The sequence below is a fragment of the Apus apus genome, chromosome 3 (assembly GCF_020740795.1).
Source record: "Apus apus isolate bApuApu2 chromosome 3, bApuApu2.pri.cur, whole genome shotgun sequence".
NCBI classification, from domain to species: domain Eukaryota; kingdom Metazoa; phylum Chordata; class Aves; order Apodiformes; family Apodidae; genus Apus; species Apus apus.
The window spans coordinates 57,968,861-57,987,196 of record NC_067284.1 but is presented as its reverse complement, the minus strand read 5'-3'; the positions used below and the strand labels follow the sequence as shown (position 1 = coordinate 57,987,196).

The 18,336-nt window shown below is 39.9% G+C and overlaps 1 protein-coding gene across 1 annotated transcript; it reads right to left on the bottom strand.

Moving 5' to 3' along the window:
• Positions 1-3,602: 3,602 nt before the first annotated feature.
• GTF2A1L (general transcription factor IIA subunit 1 like) lies at positions 3,603-14,924 on the bottom strand. The gene is made up of 7 exons (XM_051614055.1): positions 14,743-14,924; positions 13,004-13,059; positions 11,716-11,809; positions 10,012-10,604; positions 8,225-8,512; positions 7,406-7,495; positions 3,603-5,600 (listed from the first exon to the last, which is right to left on the bottom strand). Exons 1-7 carry the CDS (start codon positions 14,846-14,848, stop codon positions 5,493-5,495), a joined length of 1,335 nt encoding a protein of 444 aa, XP_051470015.1. The 5' UTR covers positions 14,849-14,924; the 3' UTR covers positions 3,603-5,492.
• Between the last annotated feature and the right edge of the window lie 3,412 nt (positions 14,925-18,336).

Below are 18,336 nucleotides of genomic sequence, written 5' to 3'. Positions count from 1 at the left end.
AGCACACCTCTTGTTGCCAAAACACTGCACTGCAAATTAAATTTGTTTCACATTAATTAAAGGGATTCTTTTTGTGCTAGTAACTGATTTATCATTACCTTAACATTGTTTTAATTAGAAATAACATCGCTGACCTGCTTTTACCTTCAGCTTAATACCATTATTTTAATCAGTATAAAAGCACAGCTGTATTCATGTAGGGAACAAAGCAGGACTGAGAATAGAGACATATACAGTTTAGCAAGCAGTAAAATTCCATACGGTGTACCTCTTTTTACACACCAGCTCCTGAGCTGAGCAGATAAGCAAACAGGACTACTATAAGATATTTAACTATAATGGAAACAAAAGCATTGCTGGGAAGAAAAAAACAAACCAAAACAAAACCCACCTATCTGCCCTAAGGCCTCTCTCAAGTCACGTATCTCAAGACTGATTCTCGACACTAGTTTCTTCCGATAGCCCATGGAAGAGTCGTGCACATGATTTAAGACAGGGCAAAACAATGTCTTGAGTGGGCAAGAACTGATTTACTTACAGTATGTTTCAACAGGACAAGAGACTGCAAGCACTCCCTTCCTGTTCATCTACCCCATAACATTATCAGGAAACTACCTGGAAGAGAAATTGATCAGAAATAGTGACAACTGATAGTACCTGCCTTACAGTGATGCTTGGGTAATACCAAAGCATAAGAGCTGTGGGGATTTTTCTTTTTGTACCAGCTTAAAGTTGAGTGAATCTACCATTTAGAAAATAATTGCTTGTTTAAAAACAAACAAGCAAACAACACCAAGAAAAAAAAAAAAAGGCAATCCACAAACAGCAGAATTTATATACCTGAAATTTTTCTACACATAGAAGTGAGCAAATAAGTAAAAGCAGCAGTTTTAATAAAGACTTAGATTCATGCTAAAGCTTCTCATACAAGTTACACTTTTTATTCTATCTCGCTATTTTTGGTAAACTTCTTTCTGGTGTAAAGTTTTAGACAATTACTGAAATATCTTCAATGGCCATAACTGGTATTACACACCTCTTCCCATCACATCTACAACACGCAAGTAGTGGTAATCATAAACATCAATATGCTAAACTATTCAGATCATAAACATGCTTATCTGATTACTGTCCAAGTCACAGTCTACTGTAAGCACCTAACTGAACTTGCATTTTAATAAGAAACACTTTTTCCAGTACAAAAATATCTGACTTCAGGTATTTTTAGTTGTAAATGTCTTACACAAAGCCGTAGTTCTTTACCAATGTTCACTCAAGAATACTGGAAACAAAATGTAGGGCAATTCTTATAAGCTTAGATAAAAGAAAATGAAAGTCAGTCCTACCGCAGGAGTCCAAATAGCCAGTTCGTTGCTGTGAACCACTGCAAACATTCCCAAGGAATATCTGCAGCGTAGCTTGGAAGGAGCCAGTAGATCTGCAGTGTTATGAAATCAGTAGCCATTTTCTCAAATATGGGAAGGGCTGAGATAGCAAGAGCAAAACACTAATTCCTAAAGCTTCCATGTTTGATAGCTTAGGAAGACCCCGTATCACGGTTCCTTCATATCAAAAAGGTGCTGGGTCAGAAAATGCAACTAAATGAAAACCCAGGGGATGCTTGATGGCGTAGGTAAGCCACCTTCAGCATCCCTTTTGATCAGGTCAGCTTTGAGCAGGAATAATAGCCAGCTATGCATCCTGTCAGTCAAGCTTCAGGAGGAAAGATGGCAAACAGTCCTTTGAGATTTTAGTTGCTGATAGTACACGTGATTTTTGAAAACCAAAGACAACTAAAAGGGTCACTAAGGCCCAACTTGCAAATCTTTAAAAGAAGTTTGAGATATAAGAGGCCAGCGTTAAAAAATACTTCCAATTCCCAATGTACAGCATAGATAATCAACAGCGTACTGGGACTGCACAGAGGTGTGTCGTGTTTGGGCCTAACCTGACAAGAAAGAACCAGCCACATGGCCGCACACTGCCCCCCATTCCCTCACAAATGCACTGGGATGTGGAGGACAAAGAGAAACTAGAAGCTCATGGGTCGAGACAAGGACAAGGAAGGTTTCACTCACCAATTATGGTCAGGGAGAAGGGTTTCTTACAGTCCTCCCCTGCTTCCCCACGGGGTCCCTCTTCCCACGGGAGACAGTCCTTCACGAACTTCTCCGACATGAGTCTTTCCCACTGTGTGCAGTCCCTCAGGAGCAAGCTGCTCCAGCACAGGCTTCCCACAGAGTCACGGGCTGCTTCAAGAACAGAGCCCTGGCTTGGGGTGCTCCAGGGCTACAGATCCAAGTCCACGGTTGCAGGTCCACATTCACCAACCTTCGAATCTCCACCCCCGCATTGCTCTCCAGCTCAGCTCTTCTTTCAGGTCTTGTATCAGGTCTTTCCTATGTTAATTGCAGACGTGCATGTCTTTCTAATGGCTCTGGCCTTGGCCACCCGAGCTGGGGGAGGTTTTTGTAGCTTCTTACAGGAGCCACCCCTGGGCCCCTCCCCTGCTACGAAAACCATGCCAGAACCAAACCAGCAGGTCACAGCAAGCAGTCATGAAAATTAACTTGCAATATATCAAAGCATTAGAACTGCTTTAAGAATGGAATAAACTGGTAGGTAAGGCAAATAGTCAGAAGGCATTTAATAGGGATAAACTCGTAAAGCTTGCAATAGATGGGTGGGCCAAATTCCTACTCTAGTACTTTGATCCCACACAGCACCCATTCACAGAGAAATAAGGTCTGAAAGGAACAGGGAGACAGCAGATGTATAGTCATAAGGATGCTCAGAGCTCTGACTCCTCACTTTCATACAGAGGGAGTCTTTAACACCACAAGCAGAAAGACACAGCAAATAGGATAAAGCTGCCCACTTTCAAAACTAGCTAAAAACTAGGTACTCCTTAGCCACTTCATTTTACAGTGACTAGAGATAACAGATCCTATTTTCAGAAGCACCATTCTGGGACTGTGTGGTGCTTAGTGAATGGTGCATAGCCAGTCACATCCCATGGATTCCTCTGCCACACCACTGCTTCCAGTCTTTCCTGAAGCAATACTACGCTACCCAAGTTGAAGATGATCCCACAGCTTCTAAGTACACATTTATGGAATGTGAACACCTCAGAGCCTGCAACAGAGCACTGAAATCTATAAGCATCCATTACGTGGCAAGAGCTGCATTGCCTGTGCATAGATGGGTCTGAAGTGTAGCATCAGTGCAGCTGCAAGAGGAAAAACAAATCATACCCTGTACTATTGTAACTGTCTCTGAATACATAATTCTTCACTATAAAAGAAAAAATGTCACACTCAGCTCAGGCCTTCTGGTTCAGTGACCCGCCTTAGGTATTGGACAGCAGCACGTATGTCAAAAAAATGCATGCAAGAAACTCTACAGTTATTAAAAACCTACCTCCTGAGGGAAGTATCTCTGTTGTTTATGCCATCAGTACAAGAGTTTGTACCTTTATGAACAAAGGATGGGTTTTTAACCCCCATTTCTTCTATATATTCCTGTCTCATTCCAGAAGGCTGGAAACATAACAGTTCTTTACAGAACCCAAAAGGACAAAGTACAGAGAACAAAGCTTCAGGTGTAACAACATAACTTTATTAAAGAAACATGGCATTAAACTTTGGTGAGCAAGGAAAGTATAGCCTGAGGTAAATCTTAGAAGGGTCCTTAACCTCAATTAGGAGGACATCAGAGGGGTGGTGGGTCATTCCTAGGAGGAGGCAGGGACCAGCATCCAGGAGCAGAGAATGTGGTAGTCCAATAAACTGAAATGGAAGTAGTCCAATAGTCTGAAAGGGAGGTAGTCCAATAAGGAGCATAGTCCAATCCTGTGAGAGACTGTCTGTGCCAGCATCCCTCCTTATTTTATAATGTGAATTTCTTGCTGTGCCACAGCTGTCGACCAATCATTGGGCATTCTCACTGCACCACACTGGTTAGCCAATCGTATAGTTCTGTTGAGTGCCACATTTTCTTGGTGGGCTTGTTGTCCAGACAGGGATTTCCAGGGGGAACCCCCTAGAAGTCTCTTCGAGTCTGACCCATATGCACGGCAGAGGAAAGCTTTCTCTCTACAGCACTTGTACAGACCTGGTAGACACACCCTCCCAGGCAGGATCCTCTCAAGTCCCCCAAATTGTTCGAGACCAAGCTTAACACATGCCATCCGCCACAATTCCTTCTCTCCCACTCTGCCCTTTGTTTTCCTTCTCAAGCCTTGTCTCCTCCCAGGAGGAGACAAAATGTCTCAAAATGTCTTCCTTCAGGGAAAGACGTGAGCGGTCAGGAGGGTGGGGTGCCATACCCTTGCACATAGCACTGCCCTTCTAGCAGGATTATCCTGTTCCAAGTCAGCCTGACTCAGGCTTTACCGTTTAGTTTCCAATATTGCACTACAAGAAACAGGAGGTACCAGGGGGAAGCTGCAGCTCTGCAGCACTATGGCCCGGACCTATGGGTGCAGAACATTTTTACCCCTATTTCTAGGGAAAAAAAAAACAAAAAGCTGATGTTGAGGATGCTGGCAATGCAGTTGTCATGGCAGGGTGAGCTACTGTCACACGCATCATTTGTACACATTTTTCTAAGCAAAGTTTGTATTTAGGGAACACACAACTCTCTGCTAGAAATGTGTATGAGATGACATTTTATTATTATGCACAATTTGTATCATTCACAGCTTACTGGTCTGTAGTCTTAGAATGTAGTGGATGTGTACAAAAGCAAAGCTGAAGGACTCAGCATTGACAGTGAAAATAAATCACATTTTAATGTTATATCACACTATACACTGCATCTCAGTAGACACAGAGGGTATAGAATGAATAATAATTATATACTTAGAGCTCAAGGGTCTTCCACCCACATTTTCTGATGTATATCTAAAGTGTCTGCCTTTAAGCTGAAGTCAAAAACCCACAAAGCAACAACAAAAAAGCAAGGGAGGAAAGGGAGAAAGATGCACACAGCTGAAACAGCCATAGGTTTCACACTTGCACATATCACACAGATGTTGCTCTTTTTTTTCTTTTAAACTCAACAGCCTTTGAAAATACATTTTATATTTCAAGTCACACTTTAGCACTTCTTTAAAAAAACTGGAAAGAAAACCAACAGAACTGAAGTTTACTTAAATATAGTCACTTAGGAGTCCATGACTTTCTTAATTACTAACAGATTCAACATTTCAGTCTCTAAAGGTATTAATCCCAATTATGTTTATTGGGTAGGAAAGTAATGAAATAATCAGCAAAGAACAGCAAAGACAGCTGAGAAGCTAACAACACAATTTTAGTTTGCATTTATGAACAACACATTTTTCATATTTTTATCACAGCTTTGTTGTTGGGTTTTGGGGGTTTTGTTTGGTTTGTGGTTTTTTATGTAATGGTATACAAAGTCTAGTAGTTTCACAGGAAGTTCATAAAGGAATAACACAACAGTCTTACAGTACGTACTTTAGTGAGGTTTCACCACTCTGCATCTCCAAAGGCTTTTGCAAACACATGGTCTTTACCCTCGAAGGACATCACTCCATCTTTTAAGTAAAACTTCCATTTGTTCTTACTTCGATGTATCTGATAAAAGAGAGAAATCAAATGTCCCACCCATACATATTAGACCAGCAAATACTTTGTTTACAAAACTTTTATTTTAAAATGGTGATAGCCCAAAACATGTGAAACACTTCCATGAACAAAGCACAAATAATCAATAGAGGCAGTAGACAAACTTAACTGTGTGAAAGCTAAAGTGCTGGCAGGAAAACAAGACAGTATCAGAGCAATTTCATTAGTGTATCAGTTCCGAAATATCCTGCACCTTGCAAACAAGTATGCAAACCACTGAAAAGCAACTGTTTCCTTCTCTCATACACATTGCAAAGCAGTATTGCACGCATGAGGACATCAGAACAGGGCTAAAAGCATGAAAACATTGCTCAAAGCAAATACTGCCATACAAAATAAGAATTTGTATGCTGTTTATTTTTAAAGGCCTGCAAAGCGATCTACACTGCAGAAAGTTGTTTGTTTTTTTCATACTAAAAGAAGAAATTGTAAACATTTCTTTAAAAATTCTTGGATTTTAAGCAGCAGTCTCTTTTCAAGTCCAAAAAGAAAAAAAAAAAGGGAGGGGGGGGGGGGGGGCGGGGCTAGAGATCAAAAGAAACTGCACAGGCTTTTTACAGATTGCATTTTTTATAGGTAACAGGGTAATTTCATAGATAACTGTTTCCATGTACCCTCTACTAGGTATATATGTTTTAGTAAACCAAGCAGGGAAGTTACCAACATCTTCCACAAACTTCTGTAACTGGTAATTTCTAATAACATCTGACCTTAAATTTCCTATAGACATGTCCAATGCTGAACTTCCCAGCAGTTTTAAAAACTTTTCAACTAGTTTTTCAGCTTATTACAGACAAAACTTGCTCTACATAACAATGCTACCTATGTCATCTGTAACATTAAGCTGTTACGAAGCTTCAAAACTTTGTGTACCTTTTCAATGCAATACAGGCACCCTGGCTCAACTTCAGATGCACTTTCTACACGCATCCCTGTAACTACATTTTCAAAAATGACTAGTTTCAGGAACACTCAATCTGTTACACTTTACTAAAAACCATCTTCTTAGCAGCTGTTTCCTAAAATACAGAAACCATTAAGGCAGGCCCAGTTGAACATGCACACACCCCACACACACACCTTTTGAAGGAATAAAAGCCAAGGCACATTCTTAAGCAACCTACAGACGTATTTGTCCCTATTTGTTTCAAGCCAAGATGCACATTTTGATTTGTCAGCTTTTAAACTACTCACATACAAGCGTCCAATACCTTACCAGAGTTAGAAGTACCTAATTTGATCTCTTAAGAGTTCAAAATCAGGCTGTTTCTTAAACATTAAATTGAAGGAGGACAAAATGGCCCTTAACAATGGTTTTCCTTTCAAAGCACAACAGAATTCTGGAAGTAGTTCAAAGACAACAAATATAAAAGAAAGTACAACATAATCCTCTGTTACTGATTTCAAAAGTCTTACTTCATGGCTGAAAATGCATACATACATCCATGAAGTTGTTGACGTTACTAAAAAAAATTAAGGAAACGCATAGGCTTTAGCAGTTTTTCACATGTTAGTTTTAGATTTGGTCACCTTTCCTTTTCATTTAATAGGCCACTCTGAACCCATTGATTATCCTTATTTTAGAAAGCAGCAGGTACATCTTCAGACTATTGTCAGCTAAAAATGTAATTTAAACACTGGATTATTACAGCATTAGATTTTCTTTAAAAGGCACTGACAGCAGACCAGACAGGGATTTGCTGAAGATATTGTTTAGAATTATTAAGGAACAAAGATAAAACTATACACTGTACCTTGTCATACTGACAAACTATCACATTGTCGGTGTCAAACAAGTCTGGAATGTCCTGTTCACTGACATCATCATCAGAATTTAAGGGGTCCTAGAGATAAAAATTGTGTTTTATTTTTTCAGAATCGCATTGAATATACTTCACATTAAACACACCTAGAAGAATAAATGCTATCAGTGCAAAAATCAAGACCTAGAAGTTATGAAGACCATGTTGCACAAAGTTCTTTTATAAGCCTCCCTACACGTTTACATTCTGAAAAACAAGAACAGCCTTAACAAAAACACAAGACTGCAAACTGACAAAGCTGACCCCAGTTGCTGGAATACTAATCAACTGCTATTTTATTTATTTTTTTTAAGTCCAGGTGCTAGAAGTTGATTCTGTCTTGAATCTCTAAGATACAAAATTGCACATCTTTAAGAAAAGCCTAGGGAAGTCAAGTACTTGTATCACATGGTTCTCTGCTCTGACTCTTTTCCCTGTGGTCCTTCAGAGGAAAAGAATCTAGAGTTGTATCTCAATCTTACTCAAATAAAAAGCAGAACTCCAGTGAGGCCAGGGTTCTACTACAGAACTTTAATTCTGGTAATAAAATGTTTTCTATAATAAAGTGGCTTCTCAACATCTTTCATTTGTCCACACTCCTCATAATGCACGCTTCAGTAACTTCTCAGTAGCATCTCCTATCTCAAGGCATACTTAACTGCACATTCTCTGCATTAAACTTACCTGGAATTGTTCTGGGTCCAACAATTCAACAGTCAAGACAGATTATAACTACTGTAACATGCTTCACAAAGCTTAAAAGTCAATTACCTCCTCAACTAGATCTATTTGGGGCTCTTCATTATCACCACCACTGCTGCTAGACTCCGTGTTTGAAATACTGTCACGTTCTTCATCATCTTCCTCATCCTCCAGAAGTTTTAGATCCTCTGATTCAATAATGCCAATAAATTCATTCTCTTCCCTGTCTTCTGCATGTGGTGTTTCCTCCTTTGGAGAAACATCACCAGTTCCATCTAGCTGAATTATGCCTTCAATATGACTGCAGATATCCTTCTCTGATTGTAAATTAGATTCCATCTGCTCAGTAGGTTCCATCTGACAGGAGTAAAAGAAACCTGTGACAGCTTGTGAATTAATGCCACATAACTTTCACTGTTGAGAACAATGCCTGAGATTTTTGTTTAATAAAACAAGAAGACTGGGGCACTAAAATGAGTTTCAAGTCCTGACCTACTTATAAACCCTGAGTATGTTTGCAAATCTTGTTCTTACACCTAACCTTAAATGGAATCCATGCCAACTATTCCTCAGCAATACAGAAAGACATTCTCTGAGACTCTTCTTTAAACGCTAGTGTACTCAAAGAATTTCTCAATAAAAAGATTATTGAGTTGGCCTTTAGAAGTTATATTGCAAAGAAAACTCCAGAAACAAAACAAAGCCAAAAACAATACAAAGGAAACAAGCTATTCCCCCAGCCCCAAAAATAGCATTTTTCATTTTTTAAGTCATGATTAACTCATCCCTCTTCCTCAATTCAATCAAATTATGTTATTTAAATAAGATATAAAAAAGAGAGACACTACATATTCCAGTACTTACTGTTTGTAAGAGCTCTAGAATTCCTAAACTGAGAGTTCATAGGAGCATAAAAGACCTTTAAGCTTTCAGTCACCTTCAGTTTCTCATTAAATCTTTATTGTAGCATTTAATTCACATCCACATGCACTTTCTAATTCAAGAAAATAACACTTTGTCTTAACCTTCCGTTCTTATAACGGACAGTCTTCACCATCCTGCCACCAAAGTTCAGATAAGCAATATAACATGCTTTCTATTTACAGTAATTTGTCATTACTGTCATTAAATTTGCATTTAATAGATTTGCCTCGATCACATATAAGCGCTACAACTCAAAGTCAGCAAGTCAGCCTGAACTTAAGACATCTGCAAATAATTTCTGGAGCAAAAATTAGATGAGGTCAGAAAAGTGGCTTGTTAATTAAAATCATTCAAGTTTTCCACACAGCTCTGAATTTGAGTTTTTCCCAAGAAAATACATTTTCTTCTAGCAGATTTTCACTTATCAGGTCTGACTTTTCATACTCGATATGCATTCTCAACACAAATTAAATGCTCTTCACAAGTTTCAAGTTAAAACTAATCCTAGCAGACACTGGAAAAGCCATTTGCTCACAACTGGCCGGTACCCACATGCAGAATCAGCATCAGAATGACATGGAAGTTCTCAAAGGGTCATCCACATCTGCTCAGTTGCAAAAAAAGAAAACTATTATACCCCAAAATAGTCCATCAGTCTAAGAATACATTCTATCCATTAAACTGTGAGCATTTTTTCAATTAACATTCTCTTCCAGTATTTCAGCAATATTTGTAACAAATTCTTAATGTAAAAATATGCAGCCAACTACTGCTATTCAAAACAAGCTCAAAAATTAACTTAAAATTGTTATAATTTTTATTATTATAATTTAGAGGTGCTACTTACAGATGTGTTTGATCATATCTCTTATACTTCAACCAGCCACCTCCAACAGAGGTTTTTTTGCCAGCTGAGAAATGAAAGGCCTTACCTTGTCAGAGGGGGCAACACTGTCCTGATCTCTCAGGACAGTGTTATCATCCAGACTTTTGCCCATAATAATCAGGTCAATGATATCATCAGACACCTGCTGCTGTTGCACTGACTCAAGAGTCTCAATGTCTAACTGACCCTCCACATCCAGCAGCACACTGCTCGAGTTGTTTGCCAAGGATTCAAAGTAAGAAAACCCTTCAGAGGATTCTGGAGTAAACACAGCTGTGTAAAGATTGCCCTGCTGAGGTTTTTCTGTTGAATCTGCATGCTGATTAGCTGCAAGTTGCTGCTGACTCACAGAAGCCTGCTGGACCAATGCAGTATTAGCGGAGTTCTCTGGGTGTTTTTCTTCCATAACATTTGGTTGATTTTCCATAGTCTGTTGGAGAGCAGTCTCCTGGGGTTGCCATGCTTCAGCAGCTGCCTGGGCAGAAGATGCATTCACCTGGGCAACACTGGCAACACTGGCTTGTAGAACTGAAGGTTGCCTAACAGACTGAAATATCTGCTGAACAGGTTGATGTAGAACATTTGCATCTCCTGAGGCTTGTGTAACCACAACAGGAACATTGACCTTACAAAGGTGCCCTAGAAAGAGAAGAGTTAAAAATTGCTTCAGCAGGTTAAACTACAGGTTCCTCCAGGCCACTGTCCTGTTACCACAAAAAAACAACAGCAAACACTGAGGCAAACTACAAAAAACAGGATGTTTACAAAGCAGTACTTTCCCCAAGAACAATTTCAGCCTTTGCAAATTAAATGTTCATAAGCTTTTTGAGTCAGAGCTTCATCCAGACCATCACGTTTAACACATATTTTGGGTTTGCATTAGAAAAAGGAAAATCCTGTTTTACATCTGTTTCCATCTCATTTCAAAACTAAGGAATGCCAAGATCAAAACAGTAAACTATTCCTAGTTTATCTTCTCACTGTATGAAAACCACTCCAAATACTAAATCCTTATAGCTATTATTATGACTGTTAGAATCAAGATACTAGAGCTAAGTTCCCAATTTCATTTAATAATTCTTTTCTCCACACACATGCTTACACCCTCAAAGTCACCAACCCATACCAACCCATACATCTCAAAACCTTAGGAACTATACCTGAAATAGATACCTAGCAACATTAGTTCCCATCAAAGATGACAGTTGTTTTGAGGAAGGATGTTATCTATGAAATAACCCTTCCACTCATCACACCCTACGCAGTACAAGCACATTTTTGTACAAGCGGTATAGGCAGTTTTATCAGCAAAAGAGTCTAAGTAAAAGGTTAATGGATAGCTAGGTCTTATTTTAACAAAAAATCAATTTGATTCTGACGCACCAGAATGTCTTTTACCTTTTAAAAGACAGAATACTGTCCCTCATAAAGGAGGAGATACCTATGTCTGGACTGACAATGGAATATATTTATAATGAGATGTTAAACAAAAAAAATGGCATCACTTGACAGCCCATGTTAACTGATACTGCAAGTGTACGCAACTGACACACTAACTAATCAATGTAATTACTTCCCCCATGCAGCAATTACAAACTACAAAGGAATAGGGGGTTAACTGGCTCTACCCACCTATACTTTCATATTTATTTTACCTACTGTTCTTGGGACAGTAGGTCCCAGGAATATCTTTCAATATTGACAATCAGTCCATGCGCAGTAACATTTTACATCTCCTCTTGCCGCTTACCAGATGCTGTCTGCAGTGTCACTCCAGCTGGTACATGTACAGGATAAGCAATATTTGACGGGAGGGCAAGAGTTGCACCCGCTTGCAAAGTACCCTAGGTACACAAGACCTTTATTAAGAAACAATGCATGCTTTATCTCCTAGGGCTCTGTGTCACACATAACATATCCACATGAAACAAGGGCCTTCTTGTGATCCTCTTTACTGAAGAAGAGTTGCTTCAGACTTTTGAGATTTAGACAAAGAATATTCTGTACTGAAGAATAATGACTTGCCCTAAATGTTTCCAGATTTCCAGTTATCACATCCTGTTTTTGTTAACAGAACACTTTCTCTACCCCCTCAATTGTACACACCATCCAGAAAGGTATTTTTCCACTCAGAGCTACATTTACCTAAGTTTACGTGTAACTTGACCTAGCACAGACTCCCATGCCTAGGCCCATGAACCCATTCCAAATTCTCTTTTTCTCCTGGAAAGCAAAGAGTTGGATACAAGGCTCCCTTTCAAACAAGCCGCTCCAAGGAAACCCAAATTTTGTATCACGAAACTCACACATTACACAACTTCCCAATGTTTCAACTTGGTAAACTAGTTAGGTTGAGGATCAGGAAGCACTCAGTAAGTTCATCAAGCCCTGAAAATTCATACTCCCTCCCCTTGCCAAATAAATTCTGCCATGCCCAGAGTTCAGAACTTGTCAACTCCAAGAACGCTTTGTTGGGGATTATTTCTATGCCATGTAAATAATGCTGCTCCCAGCTTCACTAGTGCTAGCATTTCCCAATCATGCATTATTTTAACATCCAGTAATAAGAAGAAAAAAAAAGAAAAAAAAAAAGAAAGAAAGATCTGTAGAGGTGCATTTCCACTGCACTTCCATCCTGTGGGCTAAATAACGTGCAGCTGTACCTTCCAACATGCTTTTGGGTGCACTGCTTACAAAATTCTTCACTGCTCAAACAGAAGCAGCAGAGCTATAGCTCTTCTTCTGCAGACTCTCTTGTATGGTTTTCACCAATTTATTTTTTTTTTTAAAAAAAAAAAAAGGTCTAGAAAAAGTAACAGAGTTTCTTCACCTGTTGACTCCCTCTCAGCAGAACTCCTGCTCCCTTGCCTACTGTATCATACTGGACAGACAAAACTGTCACGAAAAATGCTAAATGCTGTCCTAAAGCATCTGTATGCGGAAAGTATGTAATATTTGCTTCCATTAAGAGTATTAAAAACTGACAAAGTTTATTATTTAGATCAAAACTGAAATAAAATGTCATTGCACCTACATACCAGGTCTGCTGTCATGAAATGCTGTAAACCTCTGCCAGCTGGGATGACTAAAGAAGCTATTAAAAAAAAAAAAAGCCACTTTACAAACAGTATCTAAGACACAGTTGATCCTTCAGTAATTTACAACAAGCACTGCTGAAACTAAAGCAATCTAACTTCATTTCATACTCATCAGATCAACGAACAACTGAGTACATCTAGGTAAGGCTCTTGAATATATTTATTTCCCTTTAAGTTACTTCAAGCATATGCTGTACTCAGGGGAAAGGTAATACCCTGAATTTATAAAGCTTACACTTTGCTAAAAGCTGGTCTTGGAGATTTATTTTTTTATTTCTTTTAAAAATATTTCTATTTAACTACTTGATCTGTTAAAGTTGCACTGTAAAAATTAAGCATACCATTTATATTTATTACATCAAACAGGGTGTAATAAAGGACAAACATGCAATGCTACCACTTTAACACGAATAAAGGCATATATGTAAAATGTACTGGCTTGCAAACTTGAAGAAAATGTGGAAGTATTTTTCTGCACCACAGCAAATCCAATGGTGCTAGCAGTAAGAACAGTACAGCAAGATTTTCAAAAGCTCTCAACACTGACTTCATTTGGAGAACATAAGCCAAAGGGAAAACCTTCACAGGCTTCAAGAAGCAGTTTAGGTAGCCCCAACTACTATGAAAATCTCTAGTCATAGGACAATTAAAATTCCATTTAAAAAAATAAAATTACTGGCTTCAACAGATTTTTGCCTTATTACTGCCCTTCCAAGAAATAGGAGTAATGAGGTACAGCTCATTAAATATAAAGCCTTCAATAACAAACAAACCCAAAAGAATATTCCCTTTAACCACCCGGAATAAATAAAAGATTTGTCTCCAAAATCAGTCCATTCAACTAAAAAGACTAAAAGGAAAAAAAAAGCAAAAAAAAAGCCCACACAAACAAACAACAAACCCACACACCAAAAAAAACACATGAATATTGCCTGCCCAACCTTTACGTGCACTACAACATAGATTTATCATTACATCATCTTGTATGTTTTTTGCCCTTTGTAAGGTAAGGTCCTAATGGCCTCTCACATTGGCACGAGCTTCAGCTGAGCATTAAGCTCTACCATAACACTACAAGTGGTCAGCTGGACATAATTGAGAAGAATAGGTCCTGATGTCAGAGGCTGTGTGAAAGTCAAGTACTTCTCTGCAATGAAAATACTGCTTTTAAGAAAACAAACTGAAAGACTATGAAAAAAACCTCCTCCAAAATTCCCACTCTTCTGTTTGAGCATGGCATTACATTTTAACAAGTGCAGAACTCCAGATCAAACCCTAGCATGACAGCAGAGCTGCATGGCAAAAACATGTCATATATCCTCAGTGCACATCATGCTACCCACTAAAAAGGGAAGTGAAAGCTTAACCCTAATGGTAAATTTGCAATTGAAGGCCTATGCTTCTGGACTGCAGAGAAGGCTAAAATTCTCTTCAGATTTTGCTAACTGAAATAAGCAGCAGATCAAGAGCATGTGGACATAATTTAATTAGTTTATCAAAGTTTAATTTGTCCTCTGTTGGTCAAATTCTGCTTTCAAATAATTACTGTTCCCCATCATGTTAGGCATATGCTTAAGTATCACCAAAGCAAGATTACTACAGCACCTTCAAGTCTTCAAAAAACCTTGAATCACTGAGCTATTATTAAATTGCATCCGTTGTGTTCAACAACATCTGACCTGATGAATCCTGCAGAATGCGATGAAAATTAGGTGGCAACTGCAAGGTAAACTGTGGACAATGGTGGCTATGTCTGAAGAAGCCTTCTGTTGCTTTAGACTGCATCAACTTGGTTTCCCAAAGCTGCAGAAAGATTATTGAGGTCAACAGATACCAGATTTAAAACCAAATCACATCTAAAATGATAATCGGGTATTCCTAGTTTTTCCAAGATTAAACTCAACTGATTCCAGTCAATAACAACCACTACTGAATTTTGATTTCCAGCAGCCAATATTTGCAGGATATTTGTAACTCTCAATTGGGCAAAAGTTTACATGTTTTGGAGAGCAAAGAAACAGACATGTACCTCATCTCTTTTAAAAATCCAAAAAAAAAAAACCAAAAAAAAATCCCCACAACTTTAATTAACACAGGGGAACCAACAAACCTGTTTCAAGTCTTTCAGAACCTTTTCCTCTACACCCTCTTCTGCAAAGAGTTCACACAGACTTTCAATCACATCTTCAATAATGGACTTGTACAGTTTATGCTAAAAAAACATGTATTTTCATGTTAAGATTAATATCAAGTCATTTGAAATTACAGCACAAAATCTGATCTTGCTGCACAAACTACTGTTACAAACTGAACAGCATGAAGAGACTAGTGTAACAAACTCAATACTCTGTCAGGTGCAGAGGTCTGCAAGTCCACCAGATCTGCAAGTCCACTCTTCTAAATCTGACATCCCTGGGAACACATATCCCTAGAAAAAAAATTGATTCGAGCCTCAAATTACTGGTTTCTGTGGGCTACAGAAATGCTTAAGAAAATCCTAGAAACATTACAAAAACAATTGCTGTGCTGCATTTTCAAAGAAGCCTGCCTAAAGTTTCAGTTTAAAACCGACATTTACTGCTTAGTATAACTCTAATGTCATCAGCCCTACTTAAAAGGCCAAACAACAATACAAGCTACTAAAAATGAGATGTGCCAACTCTATCACAAGCACAGTGTAAGTAACTGCAAGAGGTTTTTTTATCTTTTTTTTCTTTTTTCCTTTGTGGTAAGTCAGATAACGTATGGTGGCTTAACTATGGAAATATTAACACCACAGTTACCAATTAATATCATTCTTCATACAGTAGTACTCCGACACAACACTTTATTCCTTCTTTTGCCCATGGCAGCGATTAAATCCTAACCTCCAGTCCGACCTGGACAACAGACACACATGAGCTTCAGGATTCATCCATTCAGATACAAATCATTATCAGCAGAATAGCCTCCACAAAATGAGAGATGATGCTGAGATTTTTAGAAAAACGTATAAGTTAAGATTCTGGGATATTAATTTACATTTGCTAACTTAACACCAAATCAATATTTTACTGCTCTAAAGTTGTTATACACTATAAACAATTTATTTTTTAAAAACCTACAAGTTATTAACAAGTTACACTTGCAAAAAACTATCAGCACAACATGACACTATTTTACAATAACCATACTTGTGTATGATTTTTTATGACTTATTAGGGGAGGTTACCTATCTCCAAGAATTCTCCCAGCACATTTCAGGATAGTATGAAGACAACTAGGGGGAAGGAAAAAAACCCCAAACCAAACCTCTTGTGCACCTACACTAAAAGATGTTGTCTAGCCCGTACGTCAAATGCTTTACCTTCACTGTTAATCCAGAAAAGAAAGTGAATTTCAGTCTTTCAACAGGCCTATTCCTCTCCCCAAGACTGCCAAGCTACAGTTAAGTATATTCATTATACTGTATCACAACTACACATAGCAACTGTAAAATTAAACCACTCCATGCTTCCAAATTCGGGAGAAATGGTTGCAGTGCAGCAGGTATTGCTGTACCCCACTTTATTCCTTTACACCCAGGCACTCCAGTGCCAGAACCAGGCCACCCACGCTGAGAACCAGAACAAACACCACTTTTCTTTGCATACGGCGGGGCAGCAGGGAGAGAATTATCAGCACTCCATGCCAGCGAAGCCGAAACCAGGCCTTCAAGGGACGTCTCCAAGGCCTCCCCGGGACTGCTGTGTCCTCTGGAGGACCAGATGCAGCCCCGGGCATGAGGCAGGAGGGCAGCGCAGGCCGCCCTCTCTCCCGGGCACCCCCAGCTCTTCAGCGCGTCCCTCCGGACCCCGGGTCGTACCAGTCCCTGCCACGACCCTTTTGCTCACCAAACGCTTTTTAAACAACCCTTCCCTCAAAACAACGGCTTTCCAAGTCACCCCCGCGCTTCCCGCGCCAGGGAACGGCCGGCGGATCCCAGGGATCCTTCCCGGGGACTTCCCAGGACGGCAACTTCCCCGGCCCCGGCCCCGGCCCCGGCCCCATCCCTTCCCCTTTCCCCTTCCCCCGGGGAGGCAGCCAGAGCCCGCCGGGCGGCCCGGCAGCGGGAGCAGGCCCAGCCGCGCCGCCACCACGGCCTCTCACCACGGGGCTGCCGTGAGCCATGGCGGCCGCCCGCCCCGCCCGCCCTGCCGCCTTCAGGCGCCGCCGGGGCTCCCGGAGCAGCTCCCCGGCCCTGGAACACCCACCCCTGCTGGGCTGCTGTGACGCGGCGCTGGTTCCTAAATCCCTGCTGCCGCTCTCAGCCCCCGAGGGCGAAACGAGGCCGCTGCAGCGAGCGCCAGGCAGCCGCGGGGCCGCAGCGCAGCTGGGAGCCTGAGCTCCAGCTGTGTGCGGGGAGGGACGAGAACCACGTTTCCTCCGCAGTGCCAAGCTGTAGCTAGAAAAGCGTATTCTTTTGCTCTAGTAAACCCTGGAGTCGTCATTACTTCATAAGCGGGGAGATCGCCGAAGCTGCCAGTTAGGCAGCAGCAATTTGGTGCAGCTGCTGAAAGGATCGCTTGCCTCTGCAGCAACCTGTTCCTGTGTTAATACGGAGATTTACCAATTTAGCAGTTACTCCTCTGAAAAAATGTTCGTTAATCTCATCTTACATAGGTAGCAGTTTACATACTTTGGTCTTTATACCCCTTCAATCTGTAAATGTGTCTTGTGTTACCTTGATGATTCTGAGACCCTAGAAACTGCCTTTTTCCTTTCTTTTTTCCTTCCTTTTTCCATTTTTTAGGTAGCTATGTAGTTACAGCCCTATTAGACTTGTGAAGGGAAGACTTGCCCATTAAGCTCTAATTTTTAAGGCTGAGTTACACATCTTGAAGAATGAGAAAATTTTAATGAAAATACTGACAGACCCTTAATTATAGAATAACACCTATGACTAAAAAAAAAAAATAATAGAGCAACACCCATCATAACATTGTAAGTTGTGTTTTCACAAGTGAGAGAAATGCAATTTGCTATTGAAATAATTGCTCTGCAACAAAATATGGTTACTGACACTGGGTCTTGAATTAAACTGCAATTGCATATTGAGCTGTTCCATATGCCCCACATCATTGTGAGTAAAGGGCAAGCCATGTTGCTTTGCTTGTAGAATAATTTAAGTAATAAAACATTTTTTAAAGCACAGCGGTCATTTGAAACTCCCTGAGAGAGTGCATACAGCAAGCATCATTATTTTTCTCCTGTCTGGTTGGTCCTGTCGTGGTAGCAGTGAAAGCAAGGAAGAT

Excerpts from the sequence above, each read along its gene's own strand:
- GTF2A1L (XM_051614055.1), bottom strand. The coding sequence starts at position 14,848 with ATGCAGTCTAAAGCAACAGAAGGCTTCTTCAGACATAGCCACCATTGT. Across the intron at positions 11,810-13,003 it reads ATTTCATGACAGCAGACCTG|GGTACTTTGCAAGCGGGTGC; the intron begins GTATGTAGGTGC and ends TTGTGTACCTAG. Across the intron at positions 7,496-8,224 it reads AAATAGATCTAGTTGAGGAG|GACCCCTTAAATTCTGATGA; the intron begins GTAATTGACTTT and ends TTTTATCTCTAG.